This window comes from Hemicordylus capensis, chromosome 3 (assembly GCF_027244095.1).
Source record: "Hemicordylus capensis ecotype Gifberg chromosome 3, rHemCap1.1.pri, whole genome shotgun sequence".
In the NCBI taxonomy this organism is placed as follows: domain Eukaryota; kingdom Metazoa; phylum Chordata; class Lepidosauria; order Squamata; family Cordylidae; genus Hemicordylus; species Hemicordylus capensis.
The window spans coordinates 15,339,220-15,366,445 of NC_069659.1; the positions used below are offsets into that span (position 1 = coordinate 15,339,220).

General features: G+C 43.8%; 2 protein-coding genes across 14 annotated transcripts in view; one reads left to right on the forward strand and one right to left on the reverse strand.

The window, feature by feature from the left end:
- The window catches only part of CCDC83 (coiled-coil domain containing 83), a 30,777-nt gene extending 26,652 nt beyond the window's left edge, over positions 1–4,125 (forward strand). For both annotated transcript variants that reach the window (XM_053305426.1, XM_053305427.1), the window contains exons 10-11: positions 1,385–1,584; positions 3,682–4,125. In XM_053305426.1, coding sequence (XP_053161401.1) covers positions 1,385–1,584; positions 3,682–3,855 — 374 coding nt within the window. In that variant the 3' untranslated portion in view covers positions 3,856–4,125. The remainder of the gene's footprint in view (positions 1–1,384; positions 1,585–3,681) is intronic.
- Positions 4,126–9,776: 5,651 nt separating this feature from the next.
- Positions 9,777–27,226, reverse strand: part of PICALM (phosphatidylinositol binding clathrin assembly protein) — a 101,897-nt gene continuing 84,447 nt past the window's right edge. For 8 of the 12 annotated variants that reach the window (XM_053305417.1, XM_053305412.1, XM_053305419.1 and 5 more), the window contains 8 exons: positions 26,329–26,460; positions 26,193–26,223; positions 25,485–25,584; positions 22,983–23,006; positions 20,564–20,623; positions 17,718–17,822; positions 12,492–12,594; positions 9,777–11,284 (listed from right to left, as the gene is read on the reverse strand). In XM_053305417.1, coding sequence (XP_053161392.1) covers positions 12,502–12,594; positions 17,718–17,822; positions 20,564–20,623; positions 22,983–23,006; positions 25,485–25,584; positions 26,193–26,223; positions 26,329–26,460 — 545 coding nt within the window. In that variant the 3' untranslated portion in view covers positions 9,777–11,284; positions 12,492–12,501. The remainder of the gene's footprint in view (positions 11,285–12,491; positions 12,595–17,717; positions 17,823–20,563; positions 20,624–22,982; positions 23,007–25,484; positions 25,585–26,192; positions 26,224–26,328; positions 26,461–27,226) is intronic. The other 4 variants (XM_053305414.1, XM_053305425.1, XM_053305423.1 and 1 more) reach the window with 2 other exon arrangements.

Below are 27,226 nucleotides of genomic sequence, written 5' to 3' on the forward strand. Positions count from 1 at the left end.
TTTAACTCCAGGAATAACTCCTGAGAGCTGCACAACCCTCAGGGGCAGTTTCCTGGAGACTGTCCACATGAGCACCCCCACCCAGGTTTGGGCAGCCCCAATGGGCTGCTCGGGGCTGATCCTGGCACTACCTCCCTAAGTAGCCCCTTTCCCCAGGTCCAGGGCCGTGTGTCTGATCCTGCAGCAGACATCCTGAGCAGACACAGAGCCAGCTGCCAAGAGTACCCGGCTTGAGAGGAACTCCCTCAATGCACCAAGCTCTTCACATGGTGCATCAAGGGATATCTGGAGGCCGGGCTTCATTTCCCCGGCCTCCAGGGAGCTGTGCTGCTTTGAGCAGCGTGGATCATGTGGGCACTCAAGCCACATGCTGCACAGCAGTTCACTGATCATAGGAACAGAGGAAGCTGCCATATACTGAGTCAGACCATTGGTCTATCTAGCTCAGTATTGTCTTCACAGACTGGCAGCGGCTTCTCCATGGTTGCAGGCAGGAATCTCTCTCTGCCCTATCTTGGAGAAGCCAGGGAAGGAACTTGGAACCTAGATGCTTCTCCCAGAGCGGTTGCATCCCCTAAAGAGAATATCTTACAGCGCTCACACTTCTAGTCTCCCATTCATATGCAACCAGGGTGAACCCTGCTTAGCTACGGGGACAAGTCATGCTTGCTACCACAAGACCAGCTCTCCTCTGAAGGTAGATTTGATCCTGCCTTTCCATCCCACACCCCCAGAAATGGTAGTGTGAACTCCATCTGGAGAGAAAAGAAAGCAGCAAAAGTCACCCCCCTATGCCCACTGGGGTTGTGAGAAAAGACTACAGAGCACTTAAATTTGTGCTATTTTAGGAAAGTCCCTTATATGGAGTCAGACCATTAGTCCATCTAGCTCAGTTTTGTCTACACTGACTGGCAGCAGCTCTCCAAGGTTTCAGGCAAGAGTCTCTCCCTACTTGGAGATGCCAGGGATTGAACCTGGGACCTTCTGCATGCAAAACAGATGCTCTTCCACTGAGCTACGCGCCCATCCCCAGAGATTTTGCATCTCTGCAGGGCTGCTTCTGTGTTAGCCAGTTAGCCAGCAAACCTTACTCCCTAGTGTTCAGGCAGGGGCGTAACTACCCTTAGGCAAGGGGGGGGCAGCTGCCTGGGGGCCCCCACACCTCGAGGGGCCCCCCAGAGGCAAGTCACATGTGAAGTGAGTGTGTATGTATCAGCGAGGGGCCCATTTAAAAATTTTGTCTCTGGGCCCACTCCAGCCTCGTTACGCCCCTGTGTTCAGGGTTGCAATCTTAGCCGCTCCTGATAGAATATCCTCTCCTGTTGCACTGCCTGAAAGATGCAGATTGGTTCCCAAGTGCTGTTTTCCCTCTCTTATGCAAAAGCTTTTGATGAGTTCTCCGCCTCTCAAGTCGTCCTTTCCCGGGCAAGGAGAAGAGACCGGAGGATGCCCAAGGATACAACAGCAGAGAGAGAGGCAAAGAGGAAAGAAGATGAAGACAGCTTTGAACTGATTTATCTGCATGGAGAGTCAAGCGTGCAATTTCTACCTCCCATCCTATATGAAGATGCAGATGATTTCAAGGTAAGGGGTTCTCTTCCGAATCTACTGTATGTCTCATTTTTCTTGGCTCAGTCTACCTGAGCCTGTCAGTCACGCTGAGAGAGGGGTGTGCGGAGCCTGAGCAACTAAGTCAGCCAGTCCTATAGAGTGGAGAAAGAATGAATGCTGCCTGACACTCTGCCTCCCCTCACCTCCACCCCACCGCCAGAGAGGGAGCTAACATTGTAGCATGCAAGGGAGGCAGGAGGGTTCTGTGAACCCTCTCCAAGGCTTCAAAGTGTCCCTAGAGGTTCAAGTACCCCAGTTGAAAGCTTCAGGTGTATAGGATATTTGCCAGTAATGTAGCATACGTACAAGGAATTTGTGGGGGGTGGGGGCACTAGGCAAATTAAAATATATCCACTTGGACCCTTTGCCCCTTATGCGGTGAGCAGCAAAAATAATAAGCAAAACCATTTCATGAATTACTGTTTTCTCATTTTCATTTGGAAAGACTGTCACTGCTTCACTTTCCCCCCATTCTAACTGTATTATAAAATAAAACGGAAGGTTCTCAGTCAGTCATGGAATACCCTGGGACTGGGTGAAGGGAAAGCAGTCCGCCTAATCAGCTCCTAAGCCACTTTGGTGCTCCTCCTCCCAAAGGGCAGGTAGCTGCAGTCTCTCCCTAAGCCATGAGGCAGATGTCTCTGGAGTTTGGGCGGTTCGTAGCAGTTGCCTAGCTTGTCTTGACCTTGGCAAATTAACATGTCTCAAACTTAGGTGTCCAGACTTAGGTCTACAACTCCCAACTCCCAACTCCTTTGGCCATTGTGGCTGCGGGATGATGGGAGCTGTAGTCCAGCATCATCTGGACACCCAAATTGGAGAAGCCCTGCCTTAATTATTGGCAGGACCCTAACCCTTTTCTTGATGCAACGGGCCAAACTTTTTTTTGTTCCATCATTCATGCCAAAGAAAGTTCAGTCCACAAACTGTGGTTTGTCTGTTTATTTAAAACCCTTTTTTTTAAAGTTGGTTTTTCAGTCCTTTGCTATTTTCTAGAGCAGGGATTCTCTACCCTGTCTAGAAGAATAGTTCTGGGTGAAAGTGTTTGATTACACAATCCAAAAGGAGTCCTGTTTGGTTATGTGCAATCATGATTTAGGGTTGGCATTTTGTCAGCAGCAGCAAGACTTTGTATTTCAACTTAGTGGGAACTTCCACATCCACTCCTTGCTAATAAATTGGTATAAATATATTTGGCACATCACATTACATACACAATTAACTTATTTTAGAAGATCAGAAATGAATGAAAAGCAGATAAATTTGTACAGCGATGGTTTTTGTTTACTACATTTTGGAACTCAAAAATTTGATGATGTACTCCCTTTACTAATACTGGATTGGATTTTTATATTAAATAATAATAATATAAAATAATTAAAATAATAGTTACATTTTAAATTGTGGAGCAGGGTAGAATAGTGTATTAAAGAGTAGCTTTAATATATTGTGTATTGTGGAATATGCCCACCTAATGGCACAGCAGGGAAATTACTTGACTAGCAAGTCAGAGGTTGCTCGTTCGAATCCCCGCTGGTATGTTTCCCAGACTATGGGAAACACCTACCGGTATATCGGGAAGCAGCAATATAGGAAGATGCTGAAAGGCATCATCTTGTACTGGAGATGGCAATGGTAAGCCCTTCCTGTATTCTTCCAAGACAACCACAGGGCTCTGTGGTCACCAGAAGTCAACACCGACTCAACGGCACACTATACCTTTATATTGTGGAATTCTCTGCCACAAGATGTGGTGACAGCCAACTACCTGGATGGCTTCAAGAGGGGTTTGGATAACTTGATGGAGGAGAGGTCTTTCAATGGCTACTAGTTGGAGGGCTATAGACCACCTCCATCCTCAGAGGCAGGATGCCTCTGAATACCAGTTGCAGGGGAGTAACAGCAGGAGAGAGGACATGCCCTCAACTCCTGCTGTAGGCTTCCAGCGGCATCTGGTGTGTGAAACAGGATGCTGGACTAGATGGGCCTTGGGCCTGATCCAGCAGGTATATTCTTATGTCCTTAGCTGCTACTGAGTAGCCTGCTCATCTTTCTCCATGGCAACTGCAGGAGTACAAGCAGCTGGGTGATTTGGAGGTGAAGCTCATGAGCATAGTGGGCCAATCCATGCCAATCCATCAAGATATTCAAGAAATGCCAAGCAAAACCCAGATTGAAGAGAGATACGATACCAGGCCAAACCACCACATCACCTATCGGATGATCAAATCTGTATTTCCTTGAAAGAGAGGGAAGAAAAGGTAGACTTTTTAAAAAAAAGACTTAAGTTGTTGAGGCTCATTTTTGTGTGCAATGTTGGTAGATCACATGATTTAGATCATTTGTAGATCACATAATATAGATATTAAAACAATTTAAGTTTGATGCGTTACCACAAATGCCTCCATAGCATATACTGTTTTCACACAATTCACATGTCCGTATGCAGGATCTGAGTCACTATTTCTGCCAGTTTGATCTGCACGTTTCCTTCATTAGAGTACTTTTGGATTCCATGAGTTTCAAGGGATTATGACTTGACATTTGTTAAACACTTTAATTTTTAAAGCCATTCATATATATTGTGTCAGCAATTCTTAGAACAGCTGGAAGGCTGGTCACTGTGGATATCCCCATTTTGCACAACGGGAGGCTGAGGATAAGAGAGAGTCGCTTGCCTAAGTCCACCTGTTGAGTTCATGGGAGAAGAGATTTAACCCTTTGCTCCTGCTATTTTCCCATTCCAGGTTGTCCTGTGACTGTTTGCCCCTAAAGGATCTTGACCAGTGTCACCAGCAAGAGCTTCCCTCCCAGTGCAAATATTTATCATATTTTTATACCGCCTGATATGTTTCTCTCTAGGTGGTGTACAAAATTTAAAATATTTAAAAGTCACAAGTTAAAATACATGACAACAAAAGCAATAGATTAAATTATTAAAACAAGTTTTTAAAATTATTAAAATTAATTCTAATTAAAAGCCTGAGAGAACAGGAGGGTCTTGAGGTTCTTCCTGAAAACAAACAGAGAAGGAGATGCTCTTATTTCAGCAGGAAGCTTATTCCAAAGCCCTGGGGCAGCCACAGAGAAAGCCCGGTCCTGGGTTGCCAACAAACGAGCCGGTGGCAACTGTAACTGGACCACTCCAGAAGATTGTAACAGGCAGCAGGGATTATGACAAAAGAGGTGCTCTCTCAAATAGCCTGGGCCCAAGCCATTAAGGGCTTTATAGGTAATAACCAGAACTTTGAATTTCACCCGAAAACATATTGGCAGCCAGTGCAGTTCTTTTAGAACCGGTTTTTATGTTGTCCCTTTGTGTTGTCGCAGAGACGAATCTGGCTGCCGTATTCTGTACCAAGTGTAGTTTCCCGATTATGTACAAAGGCAGCCCCACATAGAGCGAAAGACAGTAGTCAAGCCTGGAGGTACCAGCATATGTACCACTGTTTTAAGGTCATTCACCTCTAGAAATGGGCATAGGTAATGTATCAACCGAAGCTGATAAAAAGCACTCCCAGCCAGCGCCTCCACCTGAAAAACCAAGGAGAGCTTTGGGTCCAGGAGCAGTTATAGCAATAGCAATAGCACTTACATTTATATACCGCTCTATAGCCGGAGCTCTCTAAGCGGTTTACAATGATTTTAGCATATTGCCCCCAACATTCTGGGTACTCATTTTACCGACCTCGGAAGGATGGAAGGCTGAGTCAACCTTGAGCCCCTGGTCAGGATCGAACTTGTAACCTTCTGGTTACAGGGCGGCTGTTTTACCACTGCGCCACCAGGGACTTATGAGGGAGAACCTGATCTGAACTGGGGCCCCAGCAAAGGCAAAGTGTGAAAGCCCCTCATGTCTCATGTCTGAATGGCCCCAGCTTTAATTTAGAAAGCAAAATAATAATACGTAGAGGCCAACTGAGGCAAGGGAGAGTAAGAAGGAACAACTAGCACATCCCTCACCCTTTAGGCAAGCTGGGATGAGAGGTAAAGGGCTATGGAGGACCCACTTGCTCAGCAGGCAAAATGTCAATAGCTAGAACTGATGAGAAAACTAGTGTCGCATAGAACAGGCGTTCCCAACCTGGGCTCTCCAGATGCTGGACGACAACTCCCATAATCCAGCCCTTGTGGCTGGGGATGATGGAGGTTGTAGTCCAACAACATCTGGAGACCCAAAGCTGGGAGTCCCTGGCATAGAGGCTAAGGGCGAAACTGCCTTAGTGCCTCAGGGTGAGGCTGGCCCTCTTTTGCACAGAATGTGTTGTGTCAGAGTTGAAAATCTATCCAAGCAACCATGCAGAGGAACAGGTGAGAGACCAGTCTCCAACCCACAGAGCTTCGGTGGGAGCACCCCCACCCCTGCCTTTTCATTAATTCCACTTTAATGATTTCCCTTTTGGGAAGAGCTCTTGCAGGCACAGCTGTGAAAAACAGTTCCCTTGGCAGAAAAAGGAAAGGGTCGCAACCCTTGGCTGAGTAGACCAACAATGTAGGCTTCGGACTTCAACACCAAACTGCTGCTGCTCCACCACCAATTGTAGGAAACCTGGCTGTTTCCCCTGAAAGCACCAGTGCAGACAGCAGATGCATCCTACTCCAGAACTGATGGTGGTCATGCCCACAAGTAAAGCAACACACGGTCCTTTTCACAAGCACTCTGCTTCCTTGTAGAATGAAGGGAATGTGGAACAGCAGCTGCTAGAAAGGCTGGGGAGAAAGCCAGAGGCTGTGTGAAATGGAGCAACATTGTTTGCTGCTGGAGTTTTTTTTTTTTTTTAAAAGCTGAGTTCTCTCTCACACACATGCACGATTAACTAGAAAGTGCAGAAGGATGTTAGAGATGGACAATAGCACCCCTCTCTAACTGACCCAGGAGATCCTCTGTTGTGCAGCTCATTCATCCCTTTTCCTGCACTTAGTAGCAGCAGTGTCAAGCCAAACCAGCCTGTGCAGAGAAAAATAAAGGAAAGGGGGTAGGGATTAAATATACTGGTAGGAAAAGGGAGCCTCAGGCAAAAGCATCAGTGATCACTTTGAAACGGCAAAGGCTCCTGGGAAGGAAATGCAGCGTTTCCATTATTTACATGAAGAGGTGGATCCTGGATCCAAGAGCAATTGCCTCTCTGTGTGGCCAGGGGGCTTTTTTGCTTGCATGTTTCATATAGCAGTCCACACTGCAGGCAAACTTCTGAACAATAAGGAAAGCTTGTGCATGATATGGGAGTCTGCTGTAAAAAAAAGTTGATGGCACTTATCCAAGCCACCTAAAGTAGCTCTTTGGCCCCCAGCCATGGTATTGTAGCACGAGGTCCTACAGCTCTGCTCTTTCCTAAGGTGCAATGTTCCTTCCACTTCCATGGCTCTGCACAGTATTAGAAACACTCTATTGTGATCGTATGTTCAATGCATGCATAATCTGGCAGTGGGCGAATAAGAACCATTGTGTATTAAAGTAGCCCAAGTCATTGATGCAGCAACCTAGCTGAAATTAAGCAGGTCTGACGCTGTTCAGTGCCTGGATGACAGACCATCTAGGAACCCAACACACAGCACTTGCAGTCCAATAATGGAAGAAAGCTAGTCTAGGAATGTGTCATTTGCCATTATGACTCCTGCTAACTTGGCAAAGAGGCACCTTTTAATGTGGTGATTCTCTTTATTTAGCAGGGGGAGAGTAACTGGCCCTGTCCACCCCCAGCACAGGACCTCCAGTGACTGTTGCTGTTGTCTATCTTATGTTTCTTTTTAGATTGTGAGCCCTTCAGGGACAGGGTTCCATTTTATTTGTTTGTTATTTCTTTGTGTAAACCGCCCTGAGCCATTTTTGGAAGGGTGGTATAGAAATTGAATGAATGAATGATGTATGAATGCATAGACACACACACTGCAGACCAGTTGCCTCAATCATGCTACTAAATGGCTGCACCTGGCCAGAAATTTGCATAAGCAGGATGTGGCACGATTCCCTTGCCACTTTTAGGGACAATGCTGACAAAGCACTTGAGTGTGTACTGTCTTTTTAGTACAAGGTAAATGCTGATCCATATCCACCATGCTTGAATGATCCATGCTCCAAAGGATGCAAGCCAGTTCTATTTAGCCAAATTGGATTTTGCACCCAAGACAAAATACCTTAAGAGGTCTGCGTACAATCCTAGGCATACAGGATATAAAAGACTAGCAGCTTTGACTGATGTTTCCTTTTGGGCAGATCTATTTGGGTGATTTTGTTTGTCACCATGTCCAAGTGTGTGCATTTGTGTGTCCAACCCCAACAACGTTACAGTCAGATTCAAAGCAAAGGCACAGTATGGCGATAGGGTGCTAGCTAGGAGATCTTGATGGGGATATTTTTAATTGCAATCAGCAATCTTGAATTAAGACTGTGATGCCAAGAGCTTATGTAAGCTTCACCCCTTTACAACTGATGTGTTTGCAGCCTGATAAAAGATCAGATTCACTGTATTAATTGGTATTAAGTATAGTTAAATCTGATGTAAAACCAGCTGCAGCCAGTGATACAGTCTACAACATTTCCAACCATGCTGAAACAGCAGAAAGCAGAATTGAAAAATTCTTGTTTTAAAGAAATCCAAAACAGTCTGCAGCCCACAAGCAGTCCATGGATTCCTTCCTGCTAATCTAGGCTTTCAAGTTATTTATTTTCCTAATCGCAACTACTCTGTTTACTTCAATGAAAACAATACCTGCCTTCCCACTTGCAATGGTTGAGGTTGTTCTTGCTAGAGCAGGCCTGCTCAACTTAGGGCCCCCCAGCTGTTCTTGGACTACAACTCCCATAATCTCCAATCACAGTGGCCAATAGCTAGGGATTACGGGAATTGTAGGCCAACATCTGCAGGGGATCCGAAGTTGAGCAGCCCCGTGCTAGACAATGGAAGATCTATGCAGAACAAAGAGGGTGACAGAGCTCCTTTCACACAGTAAGGTTAGGCCAAGCTTGGCTGCTTATTGCTATAGCAGGATTTCAGAAGCAACACACTCTTCATGCACACAAATGCAGTTCAAGGGCAAGGTAAGCTAAGGGGGCATTTGTAACATCTCTGCAAAAGGCAGTCTCTATATAAATGAGAAACACAGTGCAAGTTGGGCATGAGAGATTAAGAGTCAGGGCCAAGAAGTAGGTGGGACACAACATGCTCGAGTCTTCAGCACAAATGCTGCTGCTTTGGGCAAATCAAAGTGGCTTTGAACTTACAGTTGACATTGAACATCCCTGTGAAGATTAGTACAGGGGGAGAAGATGGTTGTTGTTTTTTAAACACACCAAGCAACACTATATGTAAGTTCTGTTCTTTTTAGTAAGTGCAATTTCTGAAGCAATCAGCCCTTGAACTGAGCCTACAGTGCTGGTGGATAGAACAGAACTGGATTGTCGAGTTCCAACAACTTAGCTATGTAGGCTGACGTTCTTGCATGTAGTAGCCTACCTCCTTATAGCCAGAAGAGCTCTATTAAGTCTACTAGCTGAGATAGGACTACTTTAACTTGTGATCAAAACACCAAGAGAGTTAAATCTAGTTCTTCTCAGGATGAAAAACCTGTTTGTAGGTCTGCCATTGCAGAACGCTCTTCTATACAAATGACACACACTACCTAGAAAGCCAAGCACTGGGGAGCAGGATCTTAGTTTCCTCTTCTGGACATGTATAGGGAATGTGTATGGATTCAATCGTGTGAGCAGCCCCCCCGCCCCACACCTGCTATCTGAAGTGATGAAGGCCAAACAGGTTTACCACCTCAGTACAAAGTCTCAACAGATCCTAATGTTTAGCTGAACCAAATCAAAGATGGGCTGAACCTGGCAAAGTTGATACCTGGGATGGATTCTGTCATAACCCCCTTAATTGCAAGTTTACCTGACCACAGAATTTGGGAGTGTTTGGAAATGCAGAAAGCTAGGACGACCATGACCTCCTACAAGCACAGCATCCTCAGCAGTCAACCTTTAAGCTCCCATTACTACCACCAAGATGGGCAAAGTAGAGAAAGCAGCAGGGAGGTCAATCTGTAGCTGCTGGTATGAAATACCCACCGCATCAGTTGCACATTGTTTCAGTAACCAAAGCACACTTTTACTTTGCAATTGCTCAGAAAAAGCCAGGAAACTACCATTTCAGACCTTCATACTATAACAAAAGTTCTGTGGAAGCTGCATTTTATTTGAAAATCCACCCTTTTTTTGCTAACGTACATTTTAACATTTTAAACAAAAATAGAATCTGCGGAGACAATGCAGCAAGTATGCTTAATTCATGTACAGAATTGCTTTCATGCCTTCGACTATCCTTCTTAAGGCCCCAGATGCCACCCAAACTGGTATGATGTATTTACACAAAGCACCGATCAACAGCGCTGCTTCAAATTCTGCAGAAAAACTAAAAGAATCCCTACACATTTAGAGCCTGATCCATTGGAATGTTTTCTTGTGCAAGCCCCCACTGAACTGCATAGAGCTGGCATAAGAGATCATCATGGTGAATCATGCCCTTAGTAAAGACACTACTCCCCTTCTGAGATTTTACTCTATTTCACGGTACATAATCATGGAGATGGCACTAGCCAAATGAAGAAAAAAGATCAAGGCGTGTGTTTTCTTTCTCTACATAATACCTCAGAAGTTTGGTTTTTTTGTACAGAGAAGAAGGAAAGTCTCTAAAAGTGAAAGCAATTCCTCTCATTCATTTTGGAAAGGCCGTACGTCAAGTGTAAGATAATGACATGCCAAGCACAAAGCAAGGAAAGTTCTCCCCGAAGCACCAACGCCCAGTCGAGAAGTACTGTGCTGCTGCTCCCCGTAGCGGTCAGCTGTTTACCCTCCTTGCCAAAATCCTTAATCAAATTGATGGCTGAATATATTGACACCTCTAATGTCTGTGGAGATCTGACAATTGGTGTTTTCGGACTTCTGAATGTACTTAGTGCTCTATGTGTTTGGGTGCATTTTAGGTGAAGATGCACTCTGAAACTGGAATAGTTCTTGTGAATAAAAGGAAAATAAAAAAAACCTGAAAGGAGACATACTGTATACATCCACACTCATTTCTCCACAATGGAGGCTTTGAGATACATTGTTAAATTGATAATCATAAATAAATACAAACAATAATACATAAAGGAATGTCTATGCAAATGGAATATATAATTCTTTTTTTTTTAAAGTTAAACTTTTCATTATTGGGTCTAACATTTGTGATGACTGAAGGAGAAAAACTGTAGAATTAGAGTTAGGATTTGATCCCCTAGAGAAAGTCATTGGAGTTAACGGTAAAAGGACGCTCATCTCTTGGTTCCAAGCAGCAGTTCCAGGTACACGTTTTACCCTTCGGAGCAGGAATAAGAGGACTCTCTTTTTGTGTTATCAATTGAGGTTGTTAAACAGATGGTGTTACATCACCAGGAGGGGAAAAGAAGAAGATCCCACACCAGAATTGTGGCAATTCTTGGCTTTATACGGATTGCTGAGGCTTCCCTATATCAGTGCCCCACCACTATGTTGTAAGCCTTTTGTGATTTTACTGGAAAAAGAGAGAGTTTAAGATACATCAGTTTTGATTTGGCTGAAAGGAAGGAAGGTTTAGCTGTTGAGCACGTGTCTTTCTGGAACTGTTCTCGACCCCTCCATCTGGCACGATTACATGAACTGGATCTGAGGAGACAAGAAGGTGTCAGTATTACCTGGTTGCTCACAAATGAAACACCCTCCACCCCACCCCGAGATCTCCTTGAACTATCCATTGATATAAACATGAAGGTGGTTGACCAGCAATATAGTGACGGTATCATGGTCTCTATATAATAAAGGATAAGCTTTTTAGAGGTGCTTTCCTATCAAAATGTATAGGCTGTATTCTGCCATATTCAGCATGCTCTGCCATGGTAGTTGTTGCATTTGTGTCATCCTCTAGCGCAATTAGGAGTTCAGTGTGTGGGCTGTAACACTTGTGAGTTGCATACAAGGATGGGAGACGGATGAGGATATAACAGGTTTGTTCTGCAGGTGACAATGGAGTCACAGTACAGAGAGCAACATCTTGAGAGTGCAAAGGGAGATTACAGATTGCTTCAGGAACAGAAGCATTTTCCCCTTCGAGTCATGCATCCAGGATAAGAACAGCCTAGGACTTTAGACCTCGGAGGCTCCACAGGGAGTGCCGAAGGAAAGGGGGACTCTCCTTCTGAGGGCTTGGCAAAAGGAAACAAGGTGCACTTTCTGGGTGATTAGAATTTGGCCTGTGACTTTGTTTCAATATGTGGTCCACCAACTCATTTAGTCATGTCCAAAGGTTCTATTCCTGATCCTCAAGTATGCTTCTTGAAGATCATCTAGGTTCAAACCACCAAGTCCTTTCCCTTTGGAATTGTCAGCAGTAGCTTTAATTTTGTGCTAAAGCCTAATATTGCAACTGAACATACATACAAAGCGGTTTTGTACTGAGCCAGATTACTGGCCTATCTAGTCCAGATTTGTCTAATCTGATTGGCAAAAACTCTTTGGGGTCTTGGGCAGAGAAAGGTTATCACCCAGGAGTTCTGACAGGAGATGCTGGCGACTCTGCATGGATAACATGGGCTGTACCGCTGAGCTATGGCGCCTTCAGTAGCTTACTTAAAAGTCACAAGCCAAAATCCTGAGGATTTTTATTCAAGCTGCTACTGCATCCCACATTAGCTGCCATAGTTTACATCCAGCCACAATGACAACATGCATATTTCCAGAGCCCCCAACTGTGTTATTTTAATGCAGCAAGTATGCCAAGGGAGGTGCTCATGTTCCCCACAAAGTGGCTATGCCTCCTGAAGCCGCCTTGTGTGGGATCTGAGATGCCAGTGCCCCCAGAGTGGACATGCAATACCTAAGTTGTTCTACAAGAAATCCTGGAGAGAGAGTTCTGCAAAAGGATCCTTTCCTGAAGCTCTGTGAGGACTCTGAGTGGATGGGCTGGATGCTGCAGACAGCTGGGAGAAAAGATGGCAGAGGGAAAGAGAAAAAGAAGGCCTCAATGACAGAAATATGAAAGCAGAAAATGCAATGATGGAGAGGAGGCTTAAGAAAAGTTGTTAGGGCTGAGGTGGGTGGGTTAAGAGAAAAATCAACGTCTGACTCCATGCGAAGTTAAGACGTCCTCCAAATGGTACATGATAGATGCAGAAGCAAGTTAGGGGATTTTTCAGAACAAAAGTAAACTCCTCAGCGTGGCTGGCAAAAATCATTAACACTTTAGCCAATGGGGCAGATCTTGGCTGGCAAAAATCATTAACACTTAGCCAATGGGGCAGATCTTTCCAATATATTATTTAAAAGATCCAACTGGAGACAATGGCCAACAGCATCAGCACTTGAAGTTAGCCTCCAAAGCCGCCTTAACCAGCAAGATTTACATTCAGTGGATTGTTGACCTGAATTTGCAAGCTGTTTAAGCAGATATTTGAAGCACCCCTTGACAGCACAGCCAGACTCATGGGCTCTCTCTGCAGCACAGAGCCTCTACTCCTGTTTCTCTCCCTCACACCGAGTTGCTCCCTGCTAGTAAGCTAGATGCAAATCCACCCCAATGACTAGGAGGATGTCTATGTAGTGTGGTCCATTAAAGTGGCCCACTCTCATACCGTGGACTTGACTTGCCAAATGTTTTGGTACAAGAGCTTCTTCCACTGTGGCTGTTCCATCTTTGACAGCCCATCTTTCACTCATGTGTCATGGAGGGACATCTTATGCTAACTCACAATAGTTTTTCCAGGACTGTTTAGGCCAAGCAATTCTCCATAGCTCAGCAGTGCTGGATCTAATTGTTTCCTTCATCATGCTTTGAAGTGCTTGACTACTGTACAAGTTCTTACAAGCTCTGCTTTCTGCCTTTAAAATAGTGAAAGCAACTGTTCTAATTGACAAGGCACAATCCTCATTGCCTAGGCAGGATCAATATAATCCATCAGCAGAGCATTTTTAGAATCTTTCAATCCTACAGTATAACCTAACAATTTATTCCATCTACACACAGGTGGCCAGAGGAGTGTGCAGTGCCTCTGGGGGCGTGGGAAGGATAGGCACCCAGTCACAAGAGCTACTTGCTAATTCACCTCTCCCAGAACTCACCAAGAGCAACCTATGCAGATTTATTTAGTGAGATGTCCCACCAAGTTCAATGGTGGTACTCCCAAGTGTGCCAGAAGGGCCAGGTTCAAAGGAGCTACCTAATGAGATCTACATGCTGTTTATAATCCACTATCTCCCTTTTTATGGCAAACCTTAATTTGGAGGTAAGGAGGGAAGATGAGTTGCTCTTAACAGCAAAGTACATTGCTACTGGAAAGCTTCAGGCATGCCTGAAGTAGCATTATGGATTCAAACCTGTTCTTTCCCCGGCTTTGGTTGTCTCAGTTTGCCCGGCTCAGAGGACGGCAGACATAACTGGACAGTCAAAGAGAACAGAGATGGATTCTGCTCTTTCCATTCTTTTAGGGCACATGCTGCATGAAGCACAAAAGATGGCTCCCTCTACCCAACGGTGTGCCTCACTGAGCAATCTGTGCACACACATATTCAGCCAACCTCATCCCCAATAAGACTTGTAAGGAAGAGAATCTCCCTCTTCCTATCTGCTTCAAGGAGCAGGCAAGTTCTCCACAGGTGACTGTGGAAGCTGTTCTAACTACTTGCTGCTACAATTTCCCAGAGGCTTCTCATCAAATGGAAGCTTGTCCACAAGCTCCTGTATAAACTGGGATACACTCATGTGAGTCTACGGGACTGAGGAGTAGGACAAGACAAACTAAATGGCGTTTCCAGTATGGCGTGTTTGGAGATGAGCAAGCAGGTTATGGAAGAGAAAGGGAAGCATACATGGGGCAGAGGAGATAATGCAGAAAAGGGGTGGGGGAAAGTGCCATGAATGGCCTCTTTCACCTCCGTGGCACTGACGGAAGTCGCGGCTCACCCACTCAAGTTAGTTTTTCAACACGTTTGGTTCATGTTACGCAGAAAGCACTCCCACTCGTGCAGCTTAGCTAACAAAAGACCTGCCAACACCAACAGGTCACCCGAAAGGAAATGCTCTGTCAGGACTCCACAGCAGGCGCAGGGGACACAATGCCTCTAGTGTGCAGGTACAGGAGATGGAGTGCAGGCCAGAACACTGCCAGTACTCACAACAGCCAGTAGGCCCCCACAACAGGACTTTGTTCTCTCCCCAAGAAACCCTAATAAATCTGACATCAGCAAAGGGAAACCGAGTGTAAAGAGGAATGACAAACTGCTCAATCCAGCAGCAAACTCAGCAACTGCTTCAATTAAGAGTGCACTTCCAACAAGAGTTGACTTTTCCAAAGAAAGCCAATTTCTTTACACATCAGACACCGTCAGGATCTACATACTTGTTCAGAAAGAGACATGTTGTATGTCCTTCTGGGACCACACCACACCAAGTGTTCACTATACGTGGTGAACACTCCTTTGATTCCCCTCACTGTAGTGAGGCACTATAAACAGACTCAGGGAACAATTTGCATCTCAGGAAATCAGACTTTCTTCCATACCAGACAGTAGAATATACACCAATATGTTTAAAGTTAACATACCTCTTTAAACATACTCACACCCCTCTAACCTTCATTCCCTGTTATATTACTGAATTCATGACTTGGGATTCAACAAGTTGTTGATGGGTGCAATCTGCCCAATAATTTGCACCCATTTCATCAGGAGCTCTATCTTGGAAGTGCCACTGAAGTGAACGGTTTGCAGCAGGGGCTGTCGAACTATGCTCACTTGAAGCATGCTAGCTGAGGAGAATAAATCTGAACTGCATCTGTGCCATGGTTCTCTAACTTGTTGCAGATTTGAAAGACTTGCATTAATGGCTTAAACTCAACTCCATTACTCACAGCTATGACAGTTAAATGATTAAAAATGTGTGTCTGCTGTTCTGGATCACTTTAAATTCTGGAATAAGTTCACATAAGTGGCAAGAAAGCAGCCACAGCTGAAACGTAGGGCAGGAACCAAAGTTTTGCACAAGGGCAGGGTATGGAATAGGAGAAAGCAACCAAGAAGCAGCAGTTTGTAGGATAAAATGGGCAAGACTTTGGGAGAAAGTAATCAAGTAGAAATACTTCTGTTCTACAACAGTCCCATCTAAAAATGGGATTATATGAACTAACTTTTTACAAAAACAAGTCAGGGTCAATTTCACAGTGAAACGTTTGCTCCAAACTGTACAAACATCACTTGTGCTCCTGGCATGCCAAGGGAAGCTCTCAGTGGCCTCTGCTTCCCAGAATGTGTACAAGCAGCTAAACAATGGCATACACACCATCCACTAGTGCTAATATATGCAGCAAGCTTGCTGCCTTGTACACAGCAGTACTATTTGTGGAAAAAAATGGTTGTGTCTGAAGTGATCTCTAGAAAAGCCAAGTTTTCTTCCGGGCATTGGTCAACACTCTTCCACCACTCTCCTCTTTAAAACAAATTTAAAACACTAGCCAACCCAGCACAGAGCATCTGTGCGCTCTTTGGGGCCAATGGTTACCATCCCCCACTTCTGCCCCAGTCTCTGCTTCCAGGCCCAGCCACCTCTCCTCCCCACCGCCACTTCTGCCCCTCCTTTCTTTCCCCCCTCCTGGGCCTTGCCTTGCCTCTGCGACTGGGCCAGGCCCGCTGCCACGGCAACCAATTCGCCTGGGCGCACCTCAGCCAATCAGGTGCGTCCACCGCCCAGCCAATCAGCTTGGCGCTGGGACGCACATTCCAAGGCACACCTAGGAGAATTATATAGATAGATAGATGCCTGCTGAAGCACTACTACTATAATGATACTCTTGTTCTATTCTCAACTGCTTTTGGACACCACTGAAAGCTACCAGTTACTACAGACCTGACCCTTTAACCCAATCTAACCCCAACACAAACTATTCATAAGGATAATACAATAGAGGTCAGTTTTTGCGTGCATGAATTTTGTTTCTTAGTGCTAATGAGAGCCACTGGAGGCGTAAGGCACTACTAAGCTCTGCTTCTTGAAAAAACAGAGTAAGTGTTGGCAAAACTATTATTGATCACTTTGTATTTGTTCTTTGAGATTTTAAATTGTTGCAATGGTATCTTGTATCCTTTATTTCAAGAGTCCAGTTGAAATCATGATTGATTACTCATTTGAGGATTGAGAAAGACATTTCTAACATCCTAAGTGGACTTCAAGATCACTAGCTCCCTTTTGAACTCAAGGAGGACTTTGTTTTAAGTGTAAAATTATAATATAGTGACTGATATATTGGGTTTTCGTTTGAATGAAGAAGCCTTCGAAACTTTGAGCGCTACAAGTCTCAGCAATTTGTCTATTTCAGCATTTTATCAATTGTATCATTACCCACTGGGTTACTTCATGTTGTATGTTCATCTTTTACCTATGTATACATTCTCTTTCCAGTCCATAAAGAACAGTTTTTAGTATACTGCCTTTCTGCCAAAACACTCAAGGCAGTTTATAGTTCAACAGCTTACAAACCTCAGAGACTGAGCAAAATGAAAAACGGATGAGGAGAAAAAAAGGAAAATAAGCCAATTCAAGGTACTAACTCATTTACAATGGAAACACAGAAGGCAATTCTAGAAGGAGAGGAGCCAGTTTTTTCCTGCCAAGCTGATAGCGGAGGCCTCCTCTCTCTCTCTCTCTCTCTCTCTCTCTCTCTCTCTCTCTCTCTCTCTCTCATAGCCAGATGGTTCTACTATGCCTGTTCCTTAACAGCCAAACCATTACCTCTTCATTTCCCTTCTCAAATGTGGCTTTAGCAAAAACTCTGAACTACTGTCAATTACATTATCAGAAGGCACCAATACAGATCTCTTGTCATCTTGACCCTCACCATTACTACCTTTTCCATCCACTTTCATGCCCTTTGGTCTTTGACTACCAACTCCCAGTGCAGAATCCGCTAAATGATTGAAGCACAAGTAGTGTGATGGGGGCCCACTTGCTATCATAGTATATTTGGCTACTAAACCATACAATGGATGCCCTTTTTTGTTGCTAGCCTCTTTGCTGTTAAAACTTTAAGGCTTTAAAGTCCAGTTTCGCACCCACCTGGGCTCCCGATACAGGACCAAAAGGATTTGGAGGTCTCATGACAGGTTGGCTGTATATTAAGGTTGGTTGCGTCATTACTGGTACTCCTCCCATTTGGGATGGCTAAAAATCCAGAACAGCACAGAATTAGTTTCACATCCACTCTTAAAAGTCAAAGGGACCAGACAATATAAAACAGAAAATGCTGACACATCAATTTTAGTTAGCTGGGCTATAGAGGAAGTCATGAAATATGAGGAACAGGCTTTGCATTTAAGGCCACCTGCAAAAACACAGGAAGCTTCTGGTCTGAGCCCTACATATTCAAGGGACTGCTCTTTCATATCTCTATCTGCTTCCTCGGATTGGATCGTGAGCTTCTCCTTTACACTCTCTCATTCATTCAACTAAAAAAATGTGGAAATTCTACTCAGGGCAATACAGTAAAGCCAGATTTCTTTGCATTCTTCATTCCAGCATCAGATTAAGACAATATTGTTTATGAAGGCCTCTTAAAATTTCAGACTTCCGTCCTCAAAATATGAGGGTGACTAATCAAAACGTGATGTTTCTGCCTTTCTTGTAAATCTGTTATTACACACTTCTCTTTTGATCAGACATTTTATGATCAGTACTACTTCAAGTATTTTTAATTTGGAAGCAACTACTTTTTTTTAATTAATAGAAGGCCTTGCTCTACATGAACAGAGTCAGATAGAAGTGACAAGAGTTGATGTTCTAAACTGTCTGGAAAAATTGACTAGACTAGCAAATCACCAGGGCCAGATGGCATCCATCCAAGAGTCCTCAAAGAACTCAAATGTGAAATTGCAAAATATATCAGGCTCTGTACTGGAGGACTGGAATGTAGCAAATGTAACACTGATTTTCAAAAAGGGAAAACAGGAGCAATCTGGGAAATTACAGGCCTGTTAGCTTAATGTCTTTTCCAGGCAAATTGATGGAAAGCTTTCTCAAGGATAAAATTGTAAAGCACATAAAAGAACAAGCCCTGCTGGGGGAGAACCAACATGTTTTCTGCAAAGGTAAATCTTGCCTCACAAACCTTTTGGAATTATTTGAGAGTGTCAACAAGTGTGTGGATAAAGGTGACCCAGTTTACATAATATACTTGGACTTCCAAAAAGCAGTTCCTCATCAAAAACTCTTGAGAAAACTTAGCAGGCATGAGATAAGGGGGCAAGTACATGTGTAGACTGGTAATTGGTTGAGGGACAGGTAACAGAGGGTAGGGATAAATGGAGATTTTTCACAATGGAGAAAAGTAAGAAGTGGGGTCCCCCAGGGATCTGTACTCCGGATGGTGCTTTTTAATTTATTCATAAATGATCTAGAAGTTGGGGTAAGCAACAAGGTGGCCAGATTTGCAGATGATACCAAACTATTTAGGCTAGTGAAATATACAACAGATTGTGACAAGTTCCAAAAGGATCTCTCCAAACTGGGTGAGTGGGCGACGAAAATGGCAAATGCGGTTCAGTGTAAAATGCGGTTCAGCAAGTGTAAAGTGATGCACATTGGGACAAAAAACCCCAACTTCAAGTAAAGGCTGATGGAATCTGAGCCGTCGGTGACTGACTAGGAGAGGAATCTTGGGGTCGTGGGGGACAGCTCGGTGAAAATGTCAATTCAATGTGCGGCACCTGTGAAAAAGGCCAATTCAATGCTAGGGATCATTAGGAAAGGGATTGAAACTAAAACTGCTAATATTATAATGCCCTTATACAAAACTACGGTGCAGTCATACTTGGGAGTACTGTGTACAATTCTGGTCACCATATCTAAACAAGGGCATTGTAGAACTGGAAAAGGCGCAGAAGAGAGCAACCAAGATGATCAGGGGCCTACAGCACTTTTCTTATGAGGCAAGACTACAACACCTGGGGCTTTTTAGTTTAGAAAAAAGATGACTGTGGGGAGACATGATAGAGGTCTATAAAATCATGCATGAGAGTGGAGAAAGTGGATAGAGAGAAATTCTTCTCCCTCTCACATAACACTAGAACCAGGGGTCATCCCATGAAATTGATTGGTAGGAAATTTGGGTCCAACAAACAGAAGTACTTTTTCATGCAACTCATAATCAACTTGTGGAATTCTCTGCCACAAGATGTGGTGACAGCCAACAACTTGGATGGCTTCAAGATGGGTTTGGATAACTTCATGGAGAAGAGGTCTATCAATGGCTACTAGTTGGAGAACTATAGGCCACCTTCAGCCCCAGAGACAGGATTCCTCTGAATACCAGTTGCAGGGGAGTAACAGCAGGAGAGAGGGCATGTCCTCAACTCTTGCCTGTGACTTCCCGTGGCATCTGGTGGGTCACTGTGTGAAACAAGATGCTGGACTAGATGGGCTGCCTTGGGCCTGATCTGGCAGGGCTGTTCTTATGAGTGTACTACAAAACATCCTCCCTGTGGCTACACACAAAACCAAACTGGATTTCAAGGAAGGTTGTCTTGCCCTTACTGGTTTTCTCATTTAGTTGTCACCTTAGGACTTCCTGGCTGAAAGCCACTGCAAAGAAGAAGCAAAGGACTCGAGAAAATGTAAACCTGATTATATGGTTGAAGTCAACCAGTAACTTTTTCAAGTGATCTGGTTGCCTAGTGATTGGGGAGGAAGATCAGTGGCAAAAATCTTCTCCAACATCCAGACTTATTTTCCTGTAAAACCAACTCATGAGCCACAAAACAAGTGGGGCTGAAATTAATTTCATTTTATCTACTAGCTATTTAGCATCTTCCTGTATACACACCACTGACAGCATGGAAACAAAGATGCCACAAGTCAAAATAAAATCCCCGACATTACTCAGACTGAATCTTAGAAAGTTTACTAACCATTCCATACCCCATCATTCCTGTTGGCGTCGTGGCAGGATAGGCCATTACAGGTGGTGCCTAATAGAGAAGAGAGCGTTAAGCTATGTAGAAAAAGGTAAATTGCTCGCAAAACTGTAATGAATAGCCTTGACTCTAAGAAGCATTTCCAACAGCCAGCTGATTACTGCCTGAGCTACAAGCTGGCAGTCAAGCTACAAGCTGGCAGTCAAGCCACAAACTGGCATCTTATTACAAAACTTACATGAAAACTTGCAGAGGAGCCAGCAGCATTTTACTGTACACAGCTCCAAAAGTACAGAGAGATGCACACTATAGCTGGTGTCCAACCTGATCTAGAACAAGATGTGGGTGTCTCCTGAGGCTCAGGGATGTGGAACAGGTCATATGAATCTGCTATCCTCAAATGGGCACATTTTAATTAGGAAGTTTCCTCCAAAACCAATTCCAGTGTTGTCAATTTATTCCTAAAGCTGTATGAAATACTTCCGCACCACCTGATGGCTTTCGAAGTGAATGGTCAAGGAACACCTTATGCTGTAGCATGAAGTTACATGGGTGTGTACCCAATTAGTCCTCGGATGGGAGACCACTGGGATCCCATGGCAGAGGCTTCAGGTTTTCTAAAAAGGAAGAGCAAGCTAAACCTTTCCTTGGTCTCTGCTACTATGATAAATGTTGCTAGTTCATATTTATAGGAAGCTTTTAACAGATGACATGTTTTATATAATACTATTATTTTTAGTATGCTTGTAGCCACCCTGGAGTCTTTTTAGTCAATCTATGAGTTACAAACATTGTCAATTATAAAGATTAGTCCCCTCCTTCACAAATCCAAACCCAGTCTGAAAAAGCAGTCTCCGCTGACATGCATACAGATACCTCCCAGCATGTCCAAGTTTGATGGTGGGATGGAGTCTTCCAATGTGGCATTGTTGTTGTTTTTTTTAAAGTACGTCACTTATGAAATGTGCAAGAGCAATGCATATCAGTTTGAGATCCATCTACAAATTAAGGATGGATGCTTCTTGTCAAAGTATCTGAATGTGTTCTCCTAAAAACTGCTCAACTCTTGGAAAGCAGGGGAACCCCTATAAGATATGAGGGAGCAGAAATTGTACAAGTGCACAATCCACATTGGAACTTCTGTGCAAGTCCCTCGGAAGTTAAGCATGTAATAGTCCTGGACAATGCCCATAAATTATACAAGCTGCTTTCTGCAGAAAAGAACCTTCTCCAAACAAAGCTTCCCCAGGCATCGGGGTGGTGGTGGTGTAGGAAAGGGAGAACCACTTCACAGATGTTCAAAAATTATTGTCCCAGAGAACTACAAATGGAACCCAGGGTGTTATTAGTTACTGACGTTAGTGAAATGACAGTGATTTACATCCATACAGCTAAATAAGCAAAATATTATGCATACATATGGACATACATATGCGGGGATTTTGATCTGTAACACTCATGGCTGACTTCGATTATCTCCACAATGAGCAGAATTCATGGAAAGACCAACAGTAACATGCAAGGAGAAACCAATTGGGCTGAAATGAGAGATCACTGTAACCAGAGCTAATGAATTATATGACTAAGCATTTTTGATGTAAGGAAACTCAGTCACAATGTTATGTTAATGTGTTTAAAGCAGGTGATTCAATACCACCCCCCACTCTCCTTAGAAATATAATGTAAAAAAGGGAATCCCACAATCTATTAGACTTACCTCACCATATATTTGGAATACATCAAAAACCTTAGTGACTTCGTTACTTAGCTCTTAATATTGACACTAAATGAGTAATTAGGTTGAATGGCCATTTGTGCTGGTGGGCAGAGTCATTTCAGCCACCATTTTCCATTTTGTACTGGAATGAGAGATAGCATCCTTCTTAGACGGCTCATTCAGAAGTCACAATTAATGCTTTGGGAGGAAACCAATGATGGTGGTGGTGGTGAGATTTACTCAATTTTAGTGTTGTGGGAACACATTGATCTCTCCCTATTTGCAATCAAATATAGAATTATAGTGGAGTGTGAAGTTGAACAGAAGCCTGTGAGGTTTCATGCAGTTTCACATACAAGTGCCTTTTTTTTTTTAAAAGTTTAATTTATTCACCAAGTGCATTCAAAAAAAGGCAGCACACACACACACCAGCTATCTGGCAGCAAATGGCAGAGTATAAAGCAAGGGAGGAGGGGGGAAATCTGAGTATTTTTCCATGCCATCATTGGAGTCGAGACACCTGCAAGATACCCAAGAGATCTGGATAATATGCAAGAAGCTGCTCAAGGTTTCCATCATGCCTGAAATTCTGAAGTGTGAAGTAGCAGGAGGAAGATGAGATTCTGCTGCAGTGGTTAATATCAGCATGCCAGTTGGATTGCAAAAGAAGAGAGGCTGCAAGTTTTGTTCACTTACGTATTGTGGAAAATGCATGCCATTCTGTTTTCCCCCGGAAGAACAATTACATAATGCAATAACACTGGATTAGAAATGCGTACTTACAACAGAGTATACACAGAGCATTTTAGTCACAAGTGCACTTATCAAACACGAAATACAAATCTAGTCAAGGACACCAACACGGTTGAAGAGCCCAGACCACCACCTCGGCATTCATACATGGTTTTAACATTATGTTGGCAGGCTTTCTAGAACATGGATTTCAGAAGTACTGAAGTCCACCAATTAAAGGCAAAGCATTCACAAGGAAATCAAATCCAAACACACAGAGCAAGACAGAAGATGAAAGGAAGTGGGTTAGTCCTTCCCAATGGTTATTTAAAACCATTTAGTTCAGCTCTATTCTGCAACACACACTTGCCTGAACTAGAGCCCTCCTTTCCAGACATGCTGGCTTTTAAAGAGCCAGGACATTCTGATATAAAGGCAAACCTAGACTCAAATATTACCATCTAGGAAGAGCAGAGCTGTCTTAAGGGCAAGTTTAATTGTTTATTTAGAAGCAGCCTTTGGGCACGAAGAGTTAAAACAGAGCTAGACATTACAAAGGGAACATGGGATTCACAGCCACAGTTCCATTGTAATGGAGGGACTGGAGCACTCCCCAGGGGAGAATTTGGAGTGAGCAGGTGCTTAACGCTTCCTTCCTACCAGTTCTCCTCTGCCAAATACTCCCCAGCTGCTTGAAACCATTTCCCCCTCCAACAGTTTGAGGGCAGGGAGTGCCTTTGCTTGCAGGGGAGCATCTGTAGGCACAGAAGGGATTAGAGCCTTCCCCTCAGTCAGACCCACCCTGGCCGCTGCCTCTTCTCCACTCTATTGACATACAGAGTTGGAAGAGTGCCTAGTTCAGCCCTTACATTTTTATTTTAGAAGTACAAAAACAGCTGTGAAATAAGGCCATACAAATCCAGCAGCTGAAGCCATACTGAAGTTGAATGGGCTTAAACCTGCATTATTGTGCACTAGCTTAGCGGCAAAACACTTTATGTTAAGCTTTTCCTCTGACTCTTCGCTGGGTGGTGATGCTTCCAATCGAGATTACCATGGCTGGATGATCAGTAGCCACCTTTTCGTATCTAACCTCCCCCACCTCCCTAGCCATTGTACTATATTTGCATTTTTAAGAAGTTGTATCTTAAAGTACTGACTTGTCAGAGCAATTGTATTACAAAGAAAAACCACACACTGCTGGTGATTATGAACCACCATTCCCAAGAACATGAAAGATAGGCAAAACCAGAATTCCACAGCAAGGCAGCAATGGGTTAAACACAAGGAGCCCTTCCAAAATTCCCTTCCCAAGTTATGCCACAATGCAGAGAAGTTAGCAGCAAGCATCTCTCCCCCTGCCTCTTTCAAGACAATAGTCTATTGCCCAGCTCTGTTCATAGGCCAAGCCAAATGAGTGGCAATCCAAATGTGTCTTTGTGGCCTCTTGCAGTCAAGTGGATCCGCACATGGAACCTTTTAAAGCATACTCGGGATGGCGAGTACCCCTACCCTATCCTCTCTAAGCAGAGAAATCCTACTGAGACTGCAGCCTTTGAGCAAAGAAAAAAGTACCTTCCAACCCCATTAGTTTGAACACTGAAACTTCCTCTGCCCTTGACGGAATTCCTGACCTTTTCCTCCCCCTTTGTAGGGAGAGTGTCTGTAGCAGGCATCTACAAGCTGGGCCATAAATAAGTTTCTCTCACACTTGGTTATTTAGGCTTCACCTCAAAGCTGCTATTGGTAGAGTTGCAGTGTCCAGCCAAGGCAGCCTTTCAAGAGGAATTAAGGACCTAAGAAAAGCCCTGCTGGATCAGGCCAAGGGCCCATCTAGTCCAGCATCCTGCTTCACACAGTGGCCAACCAGGAAGCCTGCAATTAAGGAAAAGAGGGCAACCATCCCTTTATGAGTAAAGAAACTGGCACAAAACAGAAAAGTATGCAGGAATGGGGTTCAAATCAGCCAGGAGGTTTGCTACTGAATTAGTTACTCCCCCCAAGTCCAAACATTCCCTGCACAGACCATTGTTATGGATAAAGATCAAGTAACCCTATGCATGCTGCCTTCTTTGGGAGGAACGATGAGATAAACTGATGAAAATAACATCAGACCTGTTGATTCCCTCACAATTTGAGGCAATTATGAGCTACATTATTCACGGGCCTTTTACATCACTCAACACCATTAGTTCAATCCTTCTAAAGGATATTTTTAAAATACAGGTTGAGTGACAACTGAGATTTTAGTAAAGTCCCTGGGCTACTGATTTTAACACAGGCAACTCCATTTTATAGCGCCAACAGCAACGACCAATGCCTCTTCAATATGCATGAATACAACTTCAATTAAACCTATCTGTTACCTTGAGTTCTGTGTTCCCCAGCTTCTTCACATCTCCTACCAGAATTCTCAACTTCCTACATACACTCTGAGAACACCTCACACCTATGACAATTGCTTACCATTGTTGAAGCATTCCAAGCTGTCGTAGGCGCAACTTTGGGTTGCCAGTTGGTGCCTCCTGTCAGCTTCTTTTCTCCTGGCTGTGTCCAATTCACATCACTTCAAATAAATGTTTTAACATATTAAAAGTTGAGAATTCTTTTCTAGCTGCTTCTTCTAGCAAATGTCTTAAATCTTAAGACTATTACAAAAAGATGGCTCATGTTTCATTCTCTACAAGCCTCAGCGTCTTCAAGAAACTTGCTCAGGTCTTCAGAAGCAAGCAGATAATCTTCATTTGTGCTCATTCTAAAACTTCCAGCTCAAAAATGGCTCGGGTTTTACATAAGTAAGCAAAAAAAAAAAGGGGACTAGATTTAAGGCAAAAAGGTGAGAAGGAAAGGGGTATGGCCTTGGTGGTCTTGAAGCTAGGAACATTAATGATCCCTCATTCTTGCAATACAGGGACAGACCCAGGATCCTCAAGGCTCATCCTGCAACTAACTTTATTAGTATTCTCCTCCTCTTGAGGTTTACTACCATATATCCAGAACTGGAAAGTTGGGGGTGGGGGAGAAGAAGGGCATTGCTAACCACTTGCCGCATCAGCTTTGTCTTTTTTTTTTAAAGAAGCCTGAACCACCTCATTTGCCACACAAGTCTGATGTGAAGGTATGCTTAGAGGAGGCTCACACGCATGGCAAGTTGCAAGATTGAGAAATACTTACTTTTTTGCTGTTCCGTTTCCAATGCCCAAATCTGTTACAAAACAGAAAGTAATTGGAAACAACTCTTTTTTCTTCTTCTTCTTCAAAAAAATGTGAAGGGCTGATAGGGTTTGCACAAAAAGAAACACACACTTACTGCCCACAAGATTGGCTAGAGATGAATCCAGATCATCAGACACTAATTTGTTAGGTGGTACTCTGGAAGCTGGAAGACTCTGGTTTTGAGAGGCCATGGTTGGTTTTAGGAGTCCACCTAATTCATCAAAGCCTTTAAGAATAAAAAGGAATTCTATTCAGTGCATCAGAATCCATTTCCAGTACCATACTGGACATAACATCTTCATTTAAACATACAGAACTGTTGAAGAAAAGCTGCAAGTACCTTAGGATAAATTTTGCAGTCATGTTTCTAATTCTGACAATATCAGCCCACATCTGATTCCTTCTTACCATGAAGCAGGGCAGGCTCAGACGAAGCTCTGAACCATGCTTAAAGCTTGGTCCCATACATGCACTCCCTGCTCCCCTGCCTGCATGAACATGATTGAGCATTATCATTTACTTGTGGTTTAGGTTATAATTAAACCAAGAATGGTCAGTTCCAATGTCACGACAGACCTTGGTTTATTCTAGTCTAAGTCAGAAGCAAACACCTGCATAGGCATGGAGAAAGGAGTATGTGCTCCCAAGGCTTGAGGATTTGATGCAAGACCAGGCTTTAACTGGGCTTCTGTGGAGCATCTGCACTAACCCAAAGAATTGTATGCACCCAGCAGTCAGGCGATCCTGAAGAAATTCTAGAGTGGTAACAACTCTCACTATTGCAGCAAAAGATCTTGTGGCACTTACTGTACATATTATAGCACAAGTTTTAGTGCTCTCTAGCTTTTATGGGCTAACACCACAATAGAATTTGCTGCTCTGTGGGGTGAAGTGGTGTCAGACTAGGAGTGGGCAGGCCAGGGTTCACATCCCCATGTAGTCATGAAACTCACTGGATGACCTTCGGCCAGCCTACGAAGCCTGACTTGCAT